The 21,009-nt window shown below is 45.9% G+C and overlaps 2 protein-coding genes across 2 annotated transcripts; one reads left to right on the top strand and one right to left on the bottom strand.

Annotated features, from left to right (window-relative positions):
* Window positions 1-350: 350 nt before the first annotated feature.
* On the top strand, window positions 351-14,712 carry LOC119657203 (solute carrier family 17 member 9). The gene is made up of 6 exons (XM_038064013.1): window positions 351-605; window positions 671-842; window positions 13,126-13,341; window positions 13,410-14,022; window positions 14,084-14,191; window positions 14,252-14,712. The coding sequence occupies exons 1-6, from the start codon at window positions 529-531 to the stop codon at window positions 14,389-14,391; spliced, it is 1,326 nt and encodes a 441-aa protein (XP_037919941.1). The 5' UTR covers window positions 351-528; the 3' UTR covers window positions 14,392-14,712.
* Window positions 14,697-20,778, bottom strand: LOC119657193 (elongator complex protein 3). Its single transcript, XM_038064001.1, has 6 exons — window positions 20,757-20,778; window positions 20,460-20,701; window positions 19,740-20,387; window positions 19,458-19,675; window positions 16,160-16,520; window positions 14,697-14,926 (listed from the first exon to the last, which is right to left on the bottom strand). Exons 1-6 carry the CDS (start codon window positions 20,776-20,778, stop codon window positions 14,768-14,770), a joined length of 1,650 nt encoding a protein of 549 aa, XP_037919929.1. The 3' UTR covers window positions 14,697-14,767.
* Between the last annotated feature and the right edge of the window lie 231 nt (window positions 20,779-21,009).

A 21,009-nucleotide genomic window follows, 5' to 3' on the forward strand; every position in this document is an offset into this window, starting at 1 on the left:
TCCTGTATTACCTTGAAGGCATTAACTTTTGCTTTGAAGCAAAAACCCGTCAAAGATGAAAAACTTGTATAGGAATCACTTCTGCTAAGCCCAGGAGGAAGACAATTCCTACATTTCCACCCTTAGAATGAGGCCCTTTTATTTATCTTCAAGATACCACATTCTACATTGTATTTTCATACTTCTTTTTATCTGAATAATTTTGAATATGATTGTTGTAATAATCGCTAATTCATCTTCCCGGTAAAGTGCAATTACAGCAATTCTCATCATAGTTCCCCCTAGGCTTTCTCCCTACATCCACCATTATTTACAGAATCCCTTGACAGTCAGCTGGTCCCCGTATCAAAACTCGCATATTCAAACGTCAAACATTCAAGTGTTGTGTATTGAGGTCCACGTCTGAACCGTGGAAATATGTTGACGATTGATTCCGTGTGAAACGAGTCGTTCTGCAAACAGACAAGCTTAACTTTTTCAATAGTTGCTAAGTTAAATGTGCCGGTGTCAATTATGTGGCGGCGTTAAATGAAACTAAGAATGGATGAGAAAATGAAATATGCCCTCCTGAGGGAATCTCACGAGAATCAAAGCGTGTGGACGAGGTTTGTACTGTTTTCCATCTGATTTCAAGAAAGGACTTTACTTCTAATGAACAATTGTATTTCAGGAACGAGAAAAGGCTATGGTTCGTAACGTTGATCGCGGGGACCTGCATGTTGTATTCCACTCGGACGACTATGCCCCTCCTGGTGCCGGCGGTGGCAGCTGAGCAGAAGTGGAGCAAAACCGACTCTGGAACGGTGTTGAGTTCCTTCTTCTGGGGATACACGTTAACACAGGTGGGGTTTCTATAAAATATCCATGTATTCATATCAAATGTAAAAATTTAGGAACGGTTTTGCTCTAGGGGTATTTAGTCACTTGTTTATATGGAGTATGTGGCTCCCATTAAGTGAAATGGGAGACCATTTACTACATTTTTTGTTTAGGGATTGCAGGATCCTGAGCCCACATCCACTTGATGTCAGACCGGACCACAAAGAGAGCAACTTGCTTTCCCTTTTTTGGTCTCCTCCTACTCATCAGATGCTGCCTCACTCTTGTCCTGATCACAGCTTGTTTGGCTGTGCCATCACTTACAGCGGTGTTATATTTTATTTTACTTCTTCTAGCATAGAGTGCCAGATCCCTATTCTGAGGTAGTTAGTTAAAGCTCCGCCTGTTGCATAGGGCACCGAGCTACTTAAGGCTAGCCTCCCCATTCTTCCGCCGTATGGAGCTTTTATTGTAAGACACACAGCTAGAGGACCATGGCCTCCCAATCTTGTGCAAGTAAGACTGAAAAACTCCGTGCCCGCTTAGAAGCTAGAAAAGGAAGTAATCAATTTTACCATGTAGAGTTGTCCTTCCTCACGAGCAACCACCTTCCTTGCGTTCGACATTGGCTTTGCGTTCCTTAGCAAAGAAGGGTTCATTCCCACGGTCACCATCACAGTTGCCTCTGAAATAGCACGGTAGGGAGAAGCCACTCGTAAAGCACTCGAACTCTATACTTGCGCAAAGCACTTACGATACACCTCCTTGCCAAGACCATCCGCAGAACAAGCAGAACAAATTATGACGCACACGAGAAAAACAGGGCCTCCAGTACTTGCCATTAGTCGACTTAAATTCGAAACTACTTCTGCTGCTTTGATTTGCTCGAAAAAGATCATGTCCTCCTCGAGCGTTAATTCATGGAATTTAGCCGCTCGCTTTGAATTTATAATCATCTCACCGACCGCCAAGGGACGCAGCTGCCTAGGATATCTGCTTATCTTACGGAATTGAGATCATTTTTAACATCAGCATTATCCGTCGAAATCGACGACTGCCGTAAGAATGCTTTGAGTGCAACGTGTCACAGCTTCAAATGTCCTTCGCTTTTCAACATAGCATCAATTAGGACATCCGAAAACACTGCAAACAGACAAGAGCATTGGCCATTTTCATTCAACAGAGCATGTCATCATGTCAGAGTTGCAAAGATACTAAGGATAGATCCCCGAGCCACCCGCTGTGTTACTTTGGTTTTGTAGACTAGTACGAGGTTCCACAAGTATAGATAGGTAGATAGTCTGTCAATATTCCACTTCCTCAATCTCATCAATTGTGAATCGCATCGCCCTTAAATTATCCTGTTTCAGCGACAGATCTTCCTCAACGAACATCTTGAACAGGTTACCCCCTGTATCCAACTTACTGAGAGGATATACGCTGACGTGTGTTGGTTTAGCAGTTTTCCAACGGGAAGAAAAATACTCACTGCCAATAGTTCGTTAAACCTGCTGGGTACCAACACCGGATTATGTCTCACACAAGGTTCAGCACTTCTCTGGAGATACTATTGGATGCTTTTCATTCTTGATAAATATTCCGCTTCTTCCTTTTCCTCTATATTGAAGAGCAAATCAGTCTTTAGTACTTTTGACAGTGGCTCGGCCTGACGGCCAGAGAAGAATGCCTACACGATTTACATTTCCTCCGTCTTAACTGCCTTCATGGAATAGGACGATCAACAAGCTCTGAGTTTCGAGTGACCAACTTATATTCAGGGCTTCATAGATCTCTGATATGTCACTGATTGCTGCCAGAAGCGTACTTTTTGATTACGTCGCGGAGTTCCCCAAAATTTTTCATTTTCTGGATCTAAGAGGTAACCTCGATTCCGTCTCTATTGCGATATGCAATCCATCGAGTTCTAAGGTCATTATTTCGTAATCTAACAATGTAAGTTAACCACCGATATACAGGCGATTTCCCGACAGCACAGTAAGATTCAGCCACGGGTCTTCTATCTGCGTTCGATTCAATTGTACACATCGCATGCCACAAAAATGACTGCTCCAGTCGATGGTCCTGGCACTGTTCCCTCCACTAGCTAGAACGCTTCGTTCCATAGCAGTTCGACGACTAAGTTGATTGACGGTAAGTCTCTCGACCTCGGGTTTGAATCTTGGTTCGTCATGGATGTTTGTGTTCGTCTTTGTGTTGTTCCACTGCTGCAAGAAATAAATAGCAGTCTCATTCAAAATCAAAGTAGACAATAAATGACAATACGAAAAAAGGCTATGTAGATATCCTACACTCTACAATAAATATGGAAATAACTGCTTTTGTACATAGGATGTCTGAATTGTCTCGTGTAACGTATTCTTTTTATCAATTCTCGACCCAAGCTCTCTAATTATTCCGCCAATTCAAGTCCGCTAGATGAGTTTGGCGTCTGAGGGCTAAACAAGCGGCTTGATTTTTTCTCAGTTCTTCTTCGGAGATGTTTTAGGAGCGTTGGTAGCGTGTGATAAGATCCAGAAATTCCTTCATCTTCATTATGTCAGCTAAAACGATAATGGAGACATTACTCTGGTCGATGGTGGCAGCCTTAATTCTCTTTAAAACTGACCCGCATTTGTAAAAGGTTTCTTTCCCTATTATTCTTCAGAATAAGGTTCAGCTTTTGGCACTGACTGATTGACGAATTCATCCTTGTCTTTTCCCGGCAACTATTACGCGGGTCACACTCCCTTTTATTTTCTCGTTTTTTTTTTTCAAATTTCGAGCTTGAAGCGTCCACTTTTTGGCAGCCGACATTATTACTTTTGCCAGTACCATTCTTTCTCTTTTTCTCTCTCCCTCTCTCTAACTACTAGGTATATTGTAATACCAGCATTCAAGCATTTAGTAGACCCATTGTACTATCCTATCCGCTTTAGATAGTCAACAACTTCAAGACGTGGATGAGATCAGTGCCGAGGTCGTGAAGCTGATAGCTCATTCGCAGTCTATTTTGAATGGTTGGCTTTGTCAGGCCGGGTTGTCATGTCATCGTGTTCAGGTTAGTGATGTGATTTTCTAAAAAATATTTGAAGATCATTCCATTTTTAGTTTTTCTGTTTTACGAAACTAACTGCACTCAAAAATAGTGTAGTTATTAGACTCCTTCTGGGGCAAATGTTCGCTTTTGACAGCCAGACATCTATGATCGTGGGGTGTGTGAATGTGGATCTAGAATACGAAGCAGCGAAATTGACGCTCGAGCCACCTCATATGAATGGCAAGCAGCCCGTTTGAGATTAATCTTATTGAAGAGAGAATGTTGGCGAAGTATCATCCCTTGTTGTGCGAAACGTGTTAAACTCTTAAACTACCGCTATAAGAAACCTATTTTCTATTCAATTTTCACAAGCGTATCTGACGTCAAGTGTCTGGCAGATGAGTATCTTTGTTAAGAAAGTTTACAGAGTACATCGAGGTCTATATAACATGGCACTCTCTGGTGTTGGACAAGATCAAGGTTCCTATTATCCTATTTGTACTTACTCAGCCCTAGCGACAATCAATTGGGCTCCCCTCTTCTCTTCATTAACGTGTGACCAAACACTCAACACATTCTACACCATTTTATCAGATCGTCCCTTACCCTATCTGGTTCACCACTGAAGCACAAAAAAAACTTAGTCCAAAATGTGATACTCTGTCTCAACTTTTCCTCAGTCTACGTTCCCTATCCTCCCTCCACTTTCTTCCCGCTAGTGAATGCAGCCTGCCCCGCATCGCTTAAACCCCCCCCCCTCCCCTTGTCGAGTATCTCATTGGCAAGCTTGACGCCAATGTCAACCCTGTTTACGACGGCTTTCCAACCCCATTTTTGGCTTAAACTGGAGCAGTCTATCTCCCTTTCTCTCTCCATTATTTTTAACAAGACCCTCGAAGAGAACCATTTTCCTGGCTTGTGGAAAGAACTTCTCATCATTCTCACAAAAGTGCTGATCTTGCTTGCTACTGTCCCATTTCGGTCCTCTCGTTCTGTTCCAAAATCTTGGAAACATATTGGGTTGTGGAAAAAGTAATGTCGTGTTTGAGATCGAATTTTAACGCTTTATTTAACATACTTAGAATAATCCGACTTAAGCCAAATATGCGCCGTTTTGTTCGCAAACTAGTTGCCATTTAGAAGGCAACTCCATTATCCCCCTCTTATAAAACCCCCCTCCTTATTTTCAAAAAACACAGAGTTTTCGCAAGCCTCTTTTGAGGCGAATTTAGTAGTACCAAGAGCGTTTTGCATGGAGCAGAAGAGATAGTAATCACTTGGTGCCAGGTCCGGACTATCCGGTGGGTGCGATAGGACATCCCATCCGAACTCCCGTAGCTTCTGGCGAATCATCAAAGATGTGTGAGGCCGAGCGATGTCCTGGTGGAACAGAACACCATTTCTATCGATCAATCCTGGCCGCTTCTGGTCAATCGCCTGCTCAAATGGTCGAGTTGCTCACAGTAGAGGACCGAATTGAGGGTCTGACCATAGTTGAGAACCTCATAGTGGATGACTCCCTTCCAATCCCATTAAACACACAGTAAAATCTTTCTGGCCGTCAATCCGGGCTTGGCGATGGTATGCGTCGGCTCGCCGCGCTTCCACCAGTTCCGTTTCAGCAGTGTGTGGCGGGGCAGGATTCGCAGCATTCGAAATTTATTTCGAATGTTGCGAGCGAATAGATGGCGCGGATCTATCCACTTTGCGTGGCACACCAAGGGAGTGGAAGATCGCAGTAATTATGTTTAGACCTGTCACTGAATTTAATTATTAAGTTGAAAATTGCTAAAGAATATGGAAGTCCTTTTTGAAAATAGAATTTGAGTTGAGTTTACTGTATAGAATTCGCGTTGAGTTTGCTGTATAAAATTCGCATTGAGTTCGCTTAAATATTTCAATAAAAATAATAAGTAATCATAATTACTTAATTGGATTACTTAATTGGTGACCCCGGAACTCGCACCAACAGCATCAACAACTAGGATCCCGAATTCCCAGAACCTGCAAAATTGAAAAACTCAAGCACATCATCATCCCCATCAACAAATCGCAGTCTGCGCAAGCACAATCGCCCAGCAGGCAGCCGCAACAACCGATTGGAGATAAATAAGAGTTCCGCAGCCGCAGCCGCCATCGCTGCCGCAGCCACTTTCGCCGCCGCACTCAACTCCACCATCGCCGACATTGGTGAAGTTCTATTAACGACAAAAATTCGTCCGAACAACACGGCAGAAATAGAACTTCCAAGGACTGAGAAATCCTTCCAAAACATCAGTAGACCGTACGGCAAGCGATTTTCACGCGTTCGCATCTACAGTTGAGTGTGGAGTGCCGTGGTAAACATCACGAAAACGTGTCACATCTCCACATCCCGAGTCGGAGCAGAGGCAAGAAAGAAAAACGCGAGAAAACCTTCTCTACACAGTGTACTGTGCGACACACGTCGGACCCTCACCAGAAGTGGATTTTCACGCGACTTCCCGTACGCACGCCCTCCTGCACAACACCTTTCACGCACCGAACTAGTCATCATTGCCACAACGATCAACAACGGCAACAAACGGACGTCCCCAGCACCGCCAACGCCGCAGCTACAGCCGACAAACAACGAGGAGTTATTCTTAAGAGAAGTTATTATTCATTTATATATATTATTTATTCAGTTAAAAAAAAAAAAAAATAGTAATAAAAAAATTGAAATCGCTGCAAGAGACGGCGTGCAGGTGTTTAGCATCGCGAGTCCTCCATTCTCATTGGTGGTGTTTTTGGTCTGCGCTGGATAGCGTCCGCTTCGTTTTTTCTCGTTTCGTGCGTGCATTTGTGGGTGCGGCCTGCCGTGTCGGTGTAAAGTTCACCGCGTTTCAGAATAAACTCACCGCGTTTGCATTTCAATCTCGTACTTTTCGTGAAACAAGATGTCTTTTGACAATAAAGACGCAGCAGGCCCATCGAACCCGCAAGTGACCGCCCTCGCCGTACGCGTTCCTCCGTTTTGGCGGCGGAACCCCGAACTGTGGTTCGTGCATCTGGAAGCACAGTTCCAAATGTCCGGCATCACATCGGACGCGACCCGTTTCAACTACGCGGTGATCGGCCTGGACGAAGAGTCCATACTTCTGGTGTCCGACGTGGTGAAGTCGACATCGTATGTGCAGCTCAAGAGCGAGTTGATCAGGCGCCTGTCGGCAAGCGAGTCGGCAAAATTAGACCACTTGCTGGCAGGTTTAACCTTAGGTGATCGAACTCCCAGCCAATTGCTTCGTGAAATGAGGCAATTGGGTGGGAGTAAGATCGGCGAAGACCTGATCAAGTCGCTCTGGCTGTGTCGGCTCCCGGAGGGCACCCAGGCGATCCTCGCTTGCGTCTCCGGTTCCTTGGAGGAACTGGCAGCGACGGCCGACCAGGTTCAGGAGGTGTACGTACGCCCAACCTTGGCGGCCGTTCAACCACCGTCGGATGAGGTGGGTGAATTGAGGCGCGAGATTGCTGCATTAACAGCCAGTATGGCCGAGATGCGGGCGACGTTGGACGCTCAGCGTTCGGGCGCCAGATCGCGAGCACGCTCGCGGTCTGCCATCCGAAAAGGGCGATCAGGTAGCAGGTCGTCAAGACAGTCCACGGACCCAGGGATTTGCTGGTACCACCGCAGATTCGGGGATAAAGCGACAAGATGTACGCTACCGTGTAGATTCTCTTCTACCGCAAAAAACTAGGTCCGCGGGGGGTTTTGGCGGCGGCCACCCAGAACGCAGCGCCACGTCGCCTAACTATTTTTGACCCCCTCAGCAGGCGCAACTACCTCGTCGACACGGGTGCGGAGGTTTCGGTTCTTCCCGTACCCCAGCATCATCAACTTTTCCCTCAACCGCTCAAACTTGCGGCAGCAAATTCCTCCCGCATAAACACGTACGGGTATAGGCAAGTGGACGTGAGTCTTGGCTTGCGTAGGACGTTTTCGTGGCGTTTCATCCTGGCGGATGTCAGCTTCCCCATACTAGGCGCAGACTTCCTGTGTCACTATGGATTGCTGGTGGACTTGCAAAACAAGTCTCTTATAGATTCCACGACCAACCTTAATACGTCGGGACATATGGTATCTCACCCAGGCAATAATCTTTCCGTTCTTTTAGAAGACATTACCGACTCTCGTGTTCGGGCACTTCTCCAAAAGTTCAGCCAGATTACTACCAACTGTAGTCTCTCCAAACCAGTGAAGCACAATGTGCAGCACCACATTATCACTACTGGTTCCCCGATCTTCTCGAAGGTGCGTCCTCTACCATCTCAGAAACTGGCAATTGCACGGAAAGAGTTTGAACAACTCGTTCAACAGGGTATCTGCAGGCCCTCAAACAGCTGTTGGTCTTCCCCACTGCATATGGTCCCTAAGCCAAACGGCGAATGGCGCCCATGTGGGGATTACAGAAGGCTAAATGCACAGACTGTTCCTGACCGATATCCAATTCCACTCATCCACGACTTTGCGCATCACCTCGCGAATTGCCGCATCTTTTCGACCTTGGACTTAACCAAGGCTTATCACCAAATTCCAGTAGCTCCTGAAGACATTCCAAAGACGGCAATATGCACACCCTTTGGACTCTTCGAGTTCACCCGGATGACTTTCGGATTGTGCAACGCGGCGCAAACCTTTCAAAGGTTCATTCACTCAGTCCTGCGAAACCTCGAATTCTGTTTCGTATATTTGGATGATGTTTTGGTCGCTTCTTCCACTGAGTCTGAGCACTTAGCCCATCTCGAGTGCATTTTTCAACGTCTCCTTGAGGCCGGTTTAGTCCTAAACGTTGAGAAATGCAAATTCCTTCAACAACAGGTGAGATTCCTCGGCCATTTCATTTCCCCTGAAGGAATACAGCCCGACCCAGACAAGGTGCAAGCAATCACAAGCTTCCCGCGTCCAAAGACAGTGAGGGAGTTGAGGAGGTTCTTGGGCATGCTAAACTTCTACCGTCGTTTCCTGCCCAAGGCCGCCCATCTCCAGTCCATTTTGAACGCGTACTTGTCTGGCCCCAAAACTAAGGACACACGAGAGATCGTGTGGTCTGAAGAGGCTATCTGCGCGTTTGACAAATCTCGTCAACAACTGGCTGACGCTACACTCTTGGCATTCCCTCTGCAAGATGCACCCCTAGCCGTTTTTGTTGATGCCTCTGACATCGCAGTAGGTGCTGCCCTTCACCAAAAGGTGGACCAAGTTTGGCAGCCGTTGAGCTTCTTCTCGAAGCAGTTGAATCCCGCTCAACGGAACTACAGCACCTACGATCGCGAACTGCTCGCCGCATACCTGTCCATCAAATACTTCCGTTTCTCCCTAGAAGGCAGGCCGTTCACAGTGTTCACGGATCATAAGCCTCTCACGTTCGCTTTGAAACAGAAGCCCGACAAAGCGTCCCCTCGTCAGCTTCGACACCTGAGCTTCATAAGCCAGTTTACGTCGGACATCCAGCACGTGTCCGGGAAGGACAACATTGTTGCTGACGCTTTGTCTCGTGTCTCCGAAGTTAACATCCCCGCCTCACTCGATTTCTCGGCTATTGCCAAGGCGCAAGTGGATGACGCAGCACTTCAGAGCCTCAAGTCCAACCCCAAATACAAATTTCGGGAGTTGCCCATCTTCGGCTCAAACCTCTCGCTCTGCTGCGAAGACTCGGAAAAGGGACCTCGGCCATACATTCCGGCCACATTTCGCAAGGAAGTGTTCCACGCAGTTCACGACTTGGCGCACCCCGGCATCAGGACAACAAACCGGTTAGTCACCGGAAAATACTTCTGGCCCTCCATGAACAAGGATATTAATTCCTGGGCCAGAGAGTGCATCGCATGCCAAAAATGTAAAGTCTCCAGGCATGTTAGGAAAGAAGTGGGCTCATTCCCCCGCACTACCAAGCGTTTCCACACCATACACCTCGACATTATAGGGCCTTTGCGAGACTCGCATGGTTATAAGTATTGCCTCACAATCATCGACAGGTTCACGCGGTGGCCTGAGGCAATACCTCTGAAAGACATCACGGCGCAATCATGTGCTGAAGCCCTCTGTCGAGAGTGGATACCTCGCTTTGGCGTCCCTGCAGTGGTCATCACTGACCAGGGAATGCAATTTGAGTCCACCCTTTTCTCCGAGTTAGGCAAACTCCTTGGTTTTAAACGCCAGCGGACTACGGCATACCACCCACAATCCAATGGGATGTTGGAACGTTGGCACCGGACGCTGAAAGCCGCCATTATGGCACGCGACGACCCGTCCTGGACGCAAGTCTTGCCTCTCGTCCTACTCGGCCTTCGTACAACCCGCCGAGAGGAATTTGCTGCCAGCCCCGCGGAGCTGGTTTACGGGGAGAACCCAAGACTCCCAAGCGATCCGGTCTTCGACAAGAGATCGGGTCTCACGGAGTCGGGGTTGGTGCGTCTGCTGGGGGACAATCTCCGGCGCATCAAGGCGACACCACCCACTCGACACTCGTCCATACCTGCTTGTTCGCCCAAGGAACTGGACACATGCACGCATGTGCTGATCAGGACGGATGCCGTCCGGAAGCCGCTGCAGCCTCCATATGAGGGCCCGTACCGCGTTCTCGAGCGGGGAGAACATTTCTTCCAGCTCGAGATCGGTGGTCACAAAAAGGCGGTCTCTTTGTCCAGGCTGAAACCCGCGTGCGCCCCGAAGCAACGTCGTGTCCGCTTTGTGGATTAACGGCGAACGAAGTTCGGGGATCAGTCGCTGAAACCCCCTAGGTTTCATCTGGGGGCGGAGTGATGTGGCGCGGCAGGATTCGCAGCATTCGAAATTTATTTCGAATGTTGCGAGCGAATAGATGGCGCGGATCTATCCACTTTGCGTGGCACACCAAGGGAGTGGAAGATCGCAGTAATTATGTTTAGACCTGTCACTGAATTTAATTATTAAGTTGAAAATTGCTAAAGAATATGGAAGTCCTTTTTGAAAATAGAATTTGAGTTGAGTTTACTGTATAGAATTCGCGTTGAGTTTGCTGTATAAAATTCGCATTGAGTTCGCTTAAATATTTCAATAAAAATAATAAGTAATCATAATTACTTAATTGGATTACTTAAAGTGTATCTCAGGCGTTGATTCGGTCCACGAGATTTTTTTCCGTCAACTCGTGTGGCACCCAAACATCCAGCTTTTTTTTAGGAATCCAATCTTCTGCAAATGGTTCCAAACGGTTTAATGGTCCTTACCCGATTCCTGGCCAATCGAGCGAATGCTCACATGCCGGTCTACTTGGATGATTTCCACGACGATTGGCCTACCAGTACGGGGTGTATCTTCTACATCCACTACACCAGAAATCGATCGAGCCAACGCTGTGCTGTGCGAATCGTTACAGTATCGGACCCATAAACTTCACACATTTTTTTGGCCACCTTCGTTGCATTTTTACCTCTCAGGGAGAAAAAATTTAAAATATGACGAACTTCTTCCTTGGTGGACTCCATCTTTGACGAAATAACGATCTACAGTCACTTTGCTAAAGCCTCCGACACCGTAAATCATAAGATTCTTCTATTCAAATTCTCTTCTCTAAGCATTATTTCATGGGTTGCCTATTACCTTTCGAACCGATCCTGCCACATCTCGTTTCTTCTTCCTCTCCTCTAGCTTCCCACAAGGATCTCTTCTGGGCCGTTTATTATTTTTATTCTTTATTAACGACCTTCGCAGTCAATGGTGAACGACCAAAAGGCAGGCCGAAACAACGGTGGCTTGATACGCTAGATGGGGATTTAAAAGCCTCGAGATTGCACCCAGATCAAGCCTTCGATTGAGCCAAATGGCGAAACCAATCACGACGAGCCGACCCCGCTTGTGAATGGAACAAAGGCTGAAGAAAAAGAAGATCAACGACCTTCCCTTCCTAAATACTTGTCCCTGTTTGGCGCTAAATGTCAGAAAGTATCATTCTAGGTGCTACTCGCTTAATTCCTCACCAACTTCCTTTTCCTATTCTCTTAACGGACAGTCCTTGTCATATCAGAACTCCACTCAAGACCTCGGAGTGACTTCGAGCAGCAAAATTGTCGGGTTTTCACTTCTCCTCTGCTTTTTACTCCATCCAACTCCCTTGTGTAGTACCCTCGAGTACCGTAATCTGGTCACCTTTTCGTAACTGTGATTGGCTTGCCATTGAAAAGATACAACGTAAATTCACTCGTCTCCTTCTCTTTAAGAAAAAGTTTCCTCGTGTCGACTATCCCTCTCGCCTCCACTTTTTGAATCTCTCCCCTTCCTACAACGGAGTAGAATCTATTTGGATTTACGGACATTTTCCAAACTTTCCTCGGGTCTTATGGATTGCACCGCCTCTAACGACATCTCCTGCCGTCCTGCGTCTTATAATACATGTAAAGCAGACATTTTCAATGTGTCCTTCGCGGAGCTCGGACTCTATTTCCATTCCCCGATTCCTAGACTTGTCCATTATATCAGTTGAAACGAGTGTATAGATACTTTGCTGGTCGATAGTGGCAGCTTCTCTCTCTTTAAAATCGATCCACGTTTGTTGAAAAGTCATTTTTTCCTTGTGCTTGTCTTTATGGTTCTAAGTGTTGGCCGACTATAAAAGACAATGAACGGCGTCTTGCGGTAATGGAGACGAAGATGTTGCGTTGGACTAATAGCGTGACACGTGTTTGCACCTATCGTGGAAAAACTGCGATAGAGGCGTCTTCGATGGTATGGTCACGTAATTCCTAGACTTTGTCGAAGTTATAACGTACAACAGCGTGGTTCTTTAAACTTCTCTTTCTTCTTGTAGTAGTTTTAAGCATAGGTTAAGGTTCTTGCTTTCTTCTCTTTCTGGGGCAATAAGTAACTTGACTCTGTTTATTGTTTGTTAATAATAAATAAATAAACTCCATCCAAGACCTCAATGTAGCTTTCCATACCGTCAATCGCGCTTCCAGAATGTATGGCTTCATATTGCGTTCTTCATTTGAGTTTGTCTCTGCCTAACGCTCTATAACACTCATCAACACCCTCCTTAGAAGAATGCTCGAATATTGCTGACGCTATCTACCGCACGCACAGGTTTTCAGAGTGCCCTACGAAGCTTGAACTCTATCTACACTCCCTGATTCTGAGGCACATTAGATGTTACAACGCAGTTCAGAGTGGTCCGTTAGACTCCTCTCTCTCTACTACAGTTTTAAGCGTATGCAAAATTTGTATTATCTCCTTGTGGCTATGGATATTGTCAGTAAAAAAAACTTTCTATTCGCAGGTCCTCGGTGGCTACTTCAGTGATAAATTTGGTGGACAGCGAGTGATATTTCTCGCGGCCATTGGTTGGTCACTCATAACGTTTTGGATGCCAAATATAATCTATCTAGCGCCTAAAGCTAAAACTTATGCGATATCGTTTGTAGTAACTATAAGAATTATAAATGGAGCTTTTCAGGGTGTTCATTTTCCAAGTATGATAAGTGTAACTAGTCAGGTAAGTAATCAATAATTTTCAATATTTTTGAAGGTCTCAAATCCAAATTATTCACTTTCGTCGTATAGAATTTAAGTTCAAACGAACGATCGAGCTTCTTCGGTCTATTAACGTCTGGATCGGCGATGGGCACCTTGTTGACTGGCATTCTCGGCTCTTTCATTCTCGACTACTTCGGCTGGCCGTCCGTATTTCGAGTTATTGGTTTTCTAGGTTTAGCGTGGGCACTGGTTCTGCGCTACTACACAATGTCCGCAGATCGGAATCGTGTCATAAATGTGTCAATACCAAGTCGTCTATGCACAAAAGGCCAAGGAATCGAAGACTCGGTACCGTGGTTAAAGCTATTTCTACGTCCCTCATTTTGGGCTTGTGTCCTCACACACGCGTGTGAAATGAATTGTTTTTTCGTATTATTGTCGTGGCTGCCGACATATTTTCACGATGGCTACCCGCATGCAAAAGGATGGGTTGTGAATATGATACCATGGTTGGCTCTGCCGCCGTGCACGTTTCTTGCCAAATATCTGACAACTTGCATGATTGCGAGGGAGTGGTCGACGTCAACTGTACGCAAGGTTATACAGGGTACATGCTTTATTTCACAGAATATTGCGTTGTTTGTGATGAGTCGAACGAATAATTTTAACAGCGCTTTAACTTGTATGACGATTATTATAGGTAAGGATCCTATCATTCCAAGTGAGCGGTCACTCTTAACTTATTTTCCCCTCTATCGCAGGAGGCACCGGCTTTCATAACAATGCTGTGACTGTCAACCCCCAAGACCTTGCTCCCGCTTATTCGGGTAGTGTGTTTGGGCTTATGAATACAGTGGGGGCTATACCAGGTAATTTGATTCTCCTCACAATTTTTTCCAAGCAATTATCTCTGAAATTTCGGTCTCCAGGCTTTCTGGGTGTCTACTTAGCCGGGCATATCCTAGAGCTAACCCAAAGTTGGCCTGCCGTGTTCAGCACGATAGCTGGAATCAACCTCATTGGCCTTTTCATTTTCATGGTGTTCGGCTCTGCAGAGCCGATTGTTTGAACTTTGATACAAATCATCAACGACGCAATCAAAATAAATAGCACGAAGAGTTGGGTAGCTTAGAAATATGGAATTTACATTCCAATATGATGATCGGTAGTTACGTTTTATTTCCATTTGCTTTCGATTTGAAAAGTGATTGAATCTGTAAATTTTTGACGGAGATAGAGACGACAGTTTAGGAATTATATTTTAAAGAAAAGATTCATTATTTATGTATGTTACTTTTTCTGTTAGAGAACTGAGAAAATGTAAAGCTGATTATTACCTTTTCTATATTTTAAGAAACAATAAACGGAAATATGTAAATTTTAAAAACAAGACACTTTTATTATGTATGTAGAGCTACATTGGTAGAGATTGAATTATTTACAATTTAAATTAACATCTTCGACATGTAGGGCCCATCCAGTTCATATCCCATTTTACGATAGTAATTCCTTGTCCCAACACCGGAAATCACAGCAAGTTTCGTGCTACCATGTTCTTCTAGCGAAATTCTTTCTGCCTCTTCCATCAGCAGCATGCCGAAACCCTTCATTGAAAAAGAAATGATTTAAAATATTCTATTGATGTGCATAGTATAGCCATAAGTTCTGTCCGTCGATGCGTATATCGAGAAATGTTAGACCACTGCGTACGGAGAGTACCTAACCATACCCCACTTCCGTCAGACTTTCAGGTTCCGAAGGTCAGTACCGCGTGGACGACAATACAATGAAGTTGCGTTGCACCGATGTGGGAATACGCCGAAAAAGATTCATAGTTTGTTAAAAAAAGCTGCCGGTATACGAACAATTCGTTTTTAGGACATTAGCTCGATACCGCGAAACAGCTGATGTGGTTGACAGGCCGGGGGAAGGGCGCCCGTGCTCGATACGTCGCCCGAATGTCGTGCATGCTGTGCGTGAGCGTGTTCGTCACAATCCTCTCCGCAAGCAGAAACGAATGTCGGCGTAAATGGGCGTTTCAACTCAGAAGTATGAGTCGCATTTAACGAGAAGATCTCCGTTTCGGTGCGTACCGGCGGTGCGTTAGTCATATGTTAATGCCAAAACTGAAGGAAATACGGCGAACTCGATGTGCTGCTCTTCTGCAACGATTTCCCGTAAAAAATATGGCAAAATGCTATTTTCTGATGAAAAAAATTGTTACCATCGAGGAAAAATTCAACCGACAAAATGATCGAGCATATGCTCACAATTGTTATAGAGCCAAAGAAAATGTCCCGCGAGTACAACGTTGTCACCATTCGACTTCTGTCATTCTGTCGGTGGGACGTCTCATATCACGGAGTAACTGATATTCACTTCTGGGAGGCCAGCGTCAAAACCAACGCGAGCGTGTACGAAAAAATGTTAGAGGATGTAGTCGAGCCATTGAGTGAATCTTTATTCGCTGAAAAGCCGTGGTGCTTCCAGCAGGACTCAGCCTTTGGGCTGTTAGAGGAGACTGCCTGCGATCGAACTTACACCGATTTGGAGAGTTTGAAGGCCAGCATCATGCGTGCAGCTCGAGAAATGCCACCTCATACCGTGCGTGAAGCGATTGATGCATGGTCTTACAGACTTCGGGCCTGTATAGCTGCTAGCGACGGCCATTTTGAATATATTTTTCCGTTTGAAAAGCTCTATGTTTCCCTTTCCTAATGGTGTGCTTTTCATTTGATTTGGTTTTTTATTTCGTGAGAAATAAAGATTTGTTTGACTGACAGAACTTACGGCTATACTATGTATTTAAAAAATAATAATTCAATATCCATTCGTACCTGATGTTGAAATTTAGTAGGATCACGAGCATTCACTGGAACCACCGATCCATAAACATGCAATTCACGAACAATTGAACATTGACCTTTCAATTCCGGCCGGAAAGTTTCGGGGGAGCATTTTCGCAATCGTAGCAGACCAACAAGGATGTCTTGTTCAGGATCTTCGTAGGACAAAAATGTCTCCCAGCCTCCGTTGGCTACGTAGTCTCGGCGAATTAGTTCTACTTCGAAGGGCCGAACTTTGTTGTGGATCTCTTGGATGCCAACTTCACGAGTTCGAACGTCTCGGCAGTCGGTGCCTAAGTCCTTCATTCGAGCTAGAGCTAACTCTCGAAGGTTGCCGTGTTCGACTCCAGAGCTGAAATGGTAAGTAATTTTCTTTAGTAATATAGTTTCTAAGATGTTATTTATAGGGATATCTGCTTGACTTGAGTCAACCGTGTATATTACAAAAATCCTAGATATTTATCCTTAAAGTAATCAAAAAGTCTGGTCAGACAGGAGCGCAAATTGAGGGGCCATTCAATCTGGTACACAATCTGAGCGTGAAAACGGTAGGATTTAATTGTTAAACAAACATCAAAACCATTCAACTCCACTCAGACCGCGTTTATGGCCGGGAGAAGTTGCGTTCGCATTCCAGACAAGCCAAACCCCTTACCAAATCGGACAATGGGGTTCAAGAAGAATATGACACAAGTAGATCGAACACTTGTCTGTTCGAAAATAATGATAATGATAGCAACCATCGTGACTAATACCCCTGCTCGCTCTATTGACCAATTGGAAATGGTTGGCATAGCCAGTGGTTCTGATGAGGGCTGATGCCACATGGAAACCGCTGCAATCACCATACCTATAAGGTCGCCGAGCGTGGGGAGCACACGTTCAGTTTGGACGTCGGTGACAAGCCCAAGATGATCTCCATTGACAGACTGAATCCTTTCTTCCAGGGGACAGACGGCACTGGAAGGAAGCGTGAGCACCGCGCACGTTTTAACGTTCACTAGTCCACCGTAGATGAGCAGCCTCGCCGTGGGTTCCCTTAGCGGGGTGAATTCGTTTACGCACAGAGTGTTAGACTCCCACAACAGCACGCTCGCAGACTACCAACTAAACACCTCCCTGTCATCAGAGAACTAGCCTGGAATGTTTGACACATTACTTCGGGCTAGCCCTCCCGCTCTCCCGGCTTTGGGAGCCTTCAAGTCAGGGAATTCCTTTCACCAACGGGAGGGGAGGGGAGGAAGGAAGTTGTTGTTAGTTCAGGGAACCCCTTACCGTCCGATCCCTCCGCCGGTCGAGTTCAATCTTCTTGGCAATAAGAAGAGCCCGAACATAATGCGCAATACGATTTCAACTACCAGCGCTCTTCAGCATCTCTCTGACAATGTTGTCTGGAGAAAGCTCCCCTGTGTCTGCATAAAGCAGCTGGCGGTGGCCGTCCCACCTCTCGCAAGAGAAAAAGGTGTGTTGAGCGTTGTCCGCTACTCCATTGCAGAACACACAATCAGGAGGTCGCGCCTTCCTAATCCTGTGCAGGTAAGATTGAAAACCTTCATGCCCACTTAGAAGTTGGGTAAGGAAGTAATCAATCTCACCTGTTCAACCATGGGTCTAATTTGTCGATGAGCTGCGCAGTTCACCTGCCCCTTGGCTCATTTTGCCAAGAAAGTTGTCATTCGGTAAGGGTACGTTGACGTCTTCACGGGGAACCACTTCTCTTAAGTTCTCGCCCTTACCGCGGTAGATAGCTTTGCGTTCCTTGACAAGGAGGGCAACGAGAATCACTCCCGCGATCACCATCACGGCCGATTCGGAGACAGTGCGATAAACAGACGCCATTCGTAAAGCTCCCCGTCTCTGCACTTGAGTAAGGCGCTTACGATGCACCTCCTTGTCAAAGGCCACAGCCCATACCTCCGCACCATAGAGCAGAACGGACTGCGTTGCCCCGTGAGGAGACGTCTCTTAGTTCATATAGGGCCCCCGACATTCGCCATTAGCCGACTCAAGGCTGCGACTCCAGCTGCAGCCCTGTCCGCTGCTGCTTTCATTTGCTCGAATCGAGCATTAAACCAAGGTATTTAATCGCTGGTTTTGACTCTATAGTCAACTCGCCGATCGATATAGGACGCAGGGCCGGGATTCTCCTTCTGGTTAGAATGACTACTTTGGTTTTCTCCAGTGCAAGGTTGAAACCATGAGCAGTCATCCATCCGCGTACCCGTCGCATCAATATGCTAAGTCTGCTTTGCGTCTGTTCAACAGTGCGTTCGGCAACAAGTGGCGCAACATAGTCTGCATAACCGACCAGGCGCGACTCTTTGGGCATATCGAGTCTCAGCAGACTATCGTAGGAAGCGTTCCAGAGGTCCGGCCCTAGGATGGATCCCTGTGCTACTCCCGACGTGATTTCCATCCTCCTTTGGCCTTCTAGCGTCTCATAGAGCAGGGAGCAGTCTTTCAGATAATCCCTCAATGTCCGCAAGAGATAGCTTGGGACGTGAAAAGAGTTCTCTACTGTGCCTAGCATATCTGTCCATCTTACGGAATTGAAGGCATTTCTGACATCAAGCGTTATGAGGAGAACTATCCGTCGAGATCGGCGGCTGTATGCCTCAGCTCGATTAACCGCATCTACGACCTCCATAACAGCATCCACTCTAGATTTCCCTGTTCTAAACCCGAACTGCCCTTATCCGCAAGGCAGCACGGAGATTCTGCCAGCCGCGAGCTTTGCTTTTATTTATAGCACTGCGAAGTCTCATTTTTGCTGATCTATATTGGACCTTTATGGCACATGCCTCCTCGTTGGCATGCAAACGTTGTGTCAAACGGCGGAGCTTATGAGACTCCTTCCGTAGGTCGGCAATTTCTGTTGTCTACCAGTACATAGGATTGTCGCGCCTGGGGCCTCTCCGGGGCATGGAAGCCTCACACGCCGTCGTTATCAGGTTCACCACTGAATTTATGACGGTGTCAGCTGCGACACTAACAGGAAGCCAAGCAGCTTTTAGGGATATCGAATTGGTGAACCTCGGCGCAAAACCGGGCTGTCTGGAGTTCCTTACTAAGACAGACCTAGACCGTATACCGCTTGTTGCACCATTTATGATGCTGACTAACGTCTCCTGAATACAAAACATGGTCCTTGCATTTCATAACGACTTCCCAATTGGGAGATTACGAACGAATAATGCTACTATCAACTACCTAAACCTCTTTGATATAATCAGCAACTTTGTTTTCGCTGTTTAAACAAATATTTTATTCCTAAATATCAGTTGCTTACCTTACTAAGGGCATGGGAATATCACGCTGTACACGATAGACCCTTGTCCACGGCGGCACCAATGCAAGAATCTTTGCAACCAAGTCCACCAGAGTCGAAGGTGGATAACTCTTATACCGTCCTGTCTTCCATAATTCGTAAAGTCCGGTTCCACGAATAACCAATGTCGGGTAAATTTTCAATCCATCAGCTCGGAAAGCAGGATTTTCGAAAAATTCCTTTTTGAAGATATCAACCAAAAATCATTTGAATGTTTTAAATTAGAATTTCGATTAAACTCACAATGAACTGTTCAATATCCCTCTCAAAGTCAACATTCGGTAAATCCGGCATCATGTGAGCCACAATTTTATATCCAGCATCTTTGGACAACTGGAAACTCTCGCAAACCGCCCTTACAGTGTGTCCCCGATTGGTATCCCGTGCGACGTCTTCATAAACTGATTGGACCCCGATCTCCAGCCTAGTGCACCCATACGACAGCATATCAGAAAGATGCCTCTTCAAGCAATAATCCGGTCGAGTCTCAATTGTGATTCCAATACATTTTGTCGGCGACTTCTCTGAATACCTCACCGCTTCAGCAACGTTTGCACTCGTGTGACCTGACAACGCGTCGTGTAAGTTTCGGATGAAATAGTCTCGGTAGTCCTCTGGGAGGCACATGAAAGTCCCGCCCATTACTATGAACTCGACCTTGTCAACCGAGTGTCCCAATTGTCTCAGTTGTTCAACACGACTCTTTGTCTGGAGAAAGGGATTATAACGAGCGCGGATGGCTCGCATCGAAGTAGGCTCGTAACCAGTGTAGCTCTGCGTGGAGTATTCGAAGTCACTATCCGGGCCGCCTGGGCAATATACACAAATGTTGCCTGTCATATTGATATGCGGGCATCGATGTGGTTTGCACATCACAGCTACAACTGCTATCTGTAATCAAGGAACAAATGATATTTTAAGATACAAAACACCGTCAACGCCGAATGTGTTTCTCAAACTCACTCCACTAGCTGTGCGAATAGGTTTTGCCTTCAGCTTGGGCAGCAGAATCATCTTTGCATCTACTGGAACAGCCGCAATAATATCTACTAAACGAGGGGAACTCTCCAAACCATACTTGGAAGAAATTCTGGATTTAATTCGATTCAAGTTAACATCTTTCTTCTGTTCGTGGGCCTCTAGTAGTTCCTGTATGATTTCACCGATTACCAACAACTGCCGCTCTTCACGACTTAGGCCAATTCCTATAATGGATACTCTGAGTGATTTGGTCTGAAATTATATTTGGATAACGTTTACCTAATTTGCGTTTCTGCTTCATTTTCACAGAACTTTTGATGAAAACTACCGTGGCAATGATACTGAGTGCCTGCTGTCAACAAACACGTGTCACAATGACAGCACGCTGTCGGAATGAGTGATCTATTCCTCAGCTGATTACACGAATAAGCACGACTTGTCAGTTCGATGCAGTCGATTGTGAACAGATTTATACCGGAAGTTGGATAAATAATAATGATAATAAAAAAATTCGTCTGGAACGTCGGTGGGG

Source organism: Hermetia illucens, chromosome 1 (assembly GCF_905115235.1).
Source record: "Hermetia illucens chromosome 1, iHerIll2.2.curated.20191125, whole genome shotgun sequence".
NCBI classification, from domain to species: Eukaryota; Metazoa; Arthropoda; class Insecta; order Diptera; family Stratiomyidae; genus Hermetia; species Hermetia illucens.

Coding starts and splice junctions, on each gene's coding strand:
- LOC119657203 (XM_038064013.1), top strand. CDS start 529: ATGAAACTAAGAATGGATGAGAAAATGAAATATGCCCTCCTGAGGGAA. Junction 14,023..14,083: donor TTGTATGACGATTATTATAG/GTAAGGATCCTA, acceptor CCTCTATCGCAG/GAGGCACCGGCTTTCATAAC. Junction 14,192..14,251: donor TACAGTGGGGGCTATACCAG/GTAATTTGATTC, acceptor TTCGGTCTCCAG/GCTTTCTGGGTGTCTACTTA.
- LOC119657193 (XM_038064001.1), bottom strand. CDS start 20,778: ATGAAGCAGAAACGCAAATTAG. Junction 20,388..20,459: donor CTATTCGCACAGCTAGTGGA/GTGAGTTTGAGA, acceptor CCTTGATTACAG/ATAGCAGTTGTAGCTGTGAT. Junction 16,521..19,457: donor ATTCCCATGCCCTTAGTAAG/GTAAGCAACTGA, acceptor TTACCATTTCAG/CTCTGGAGTCGAACACGGCA.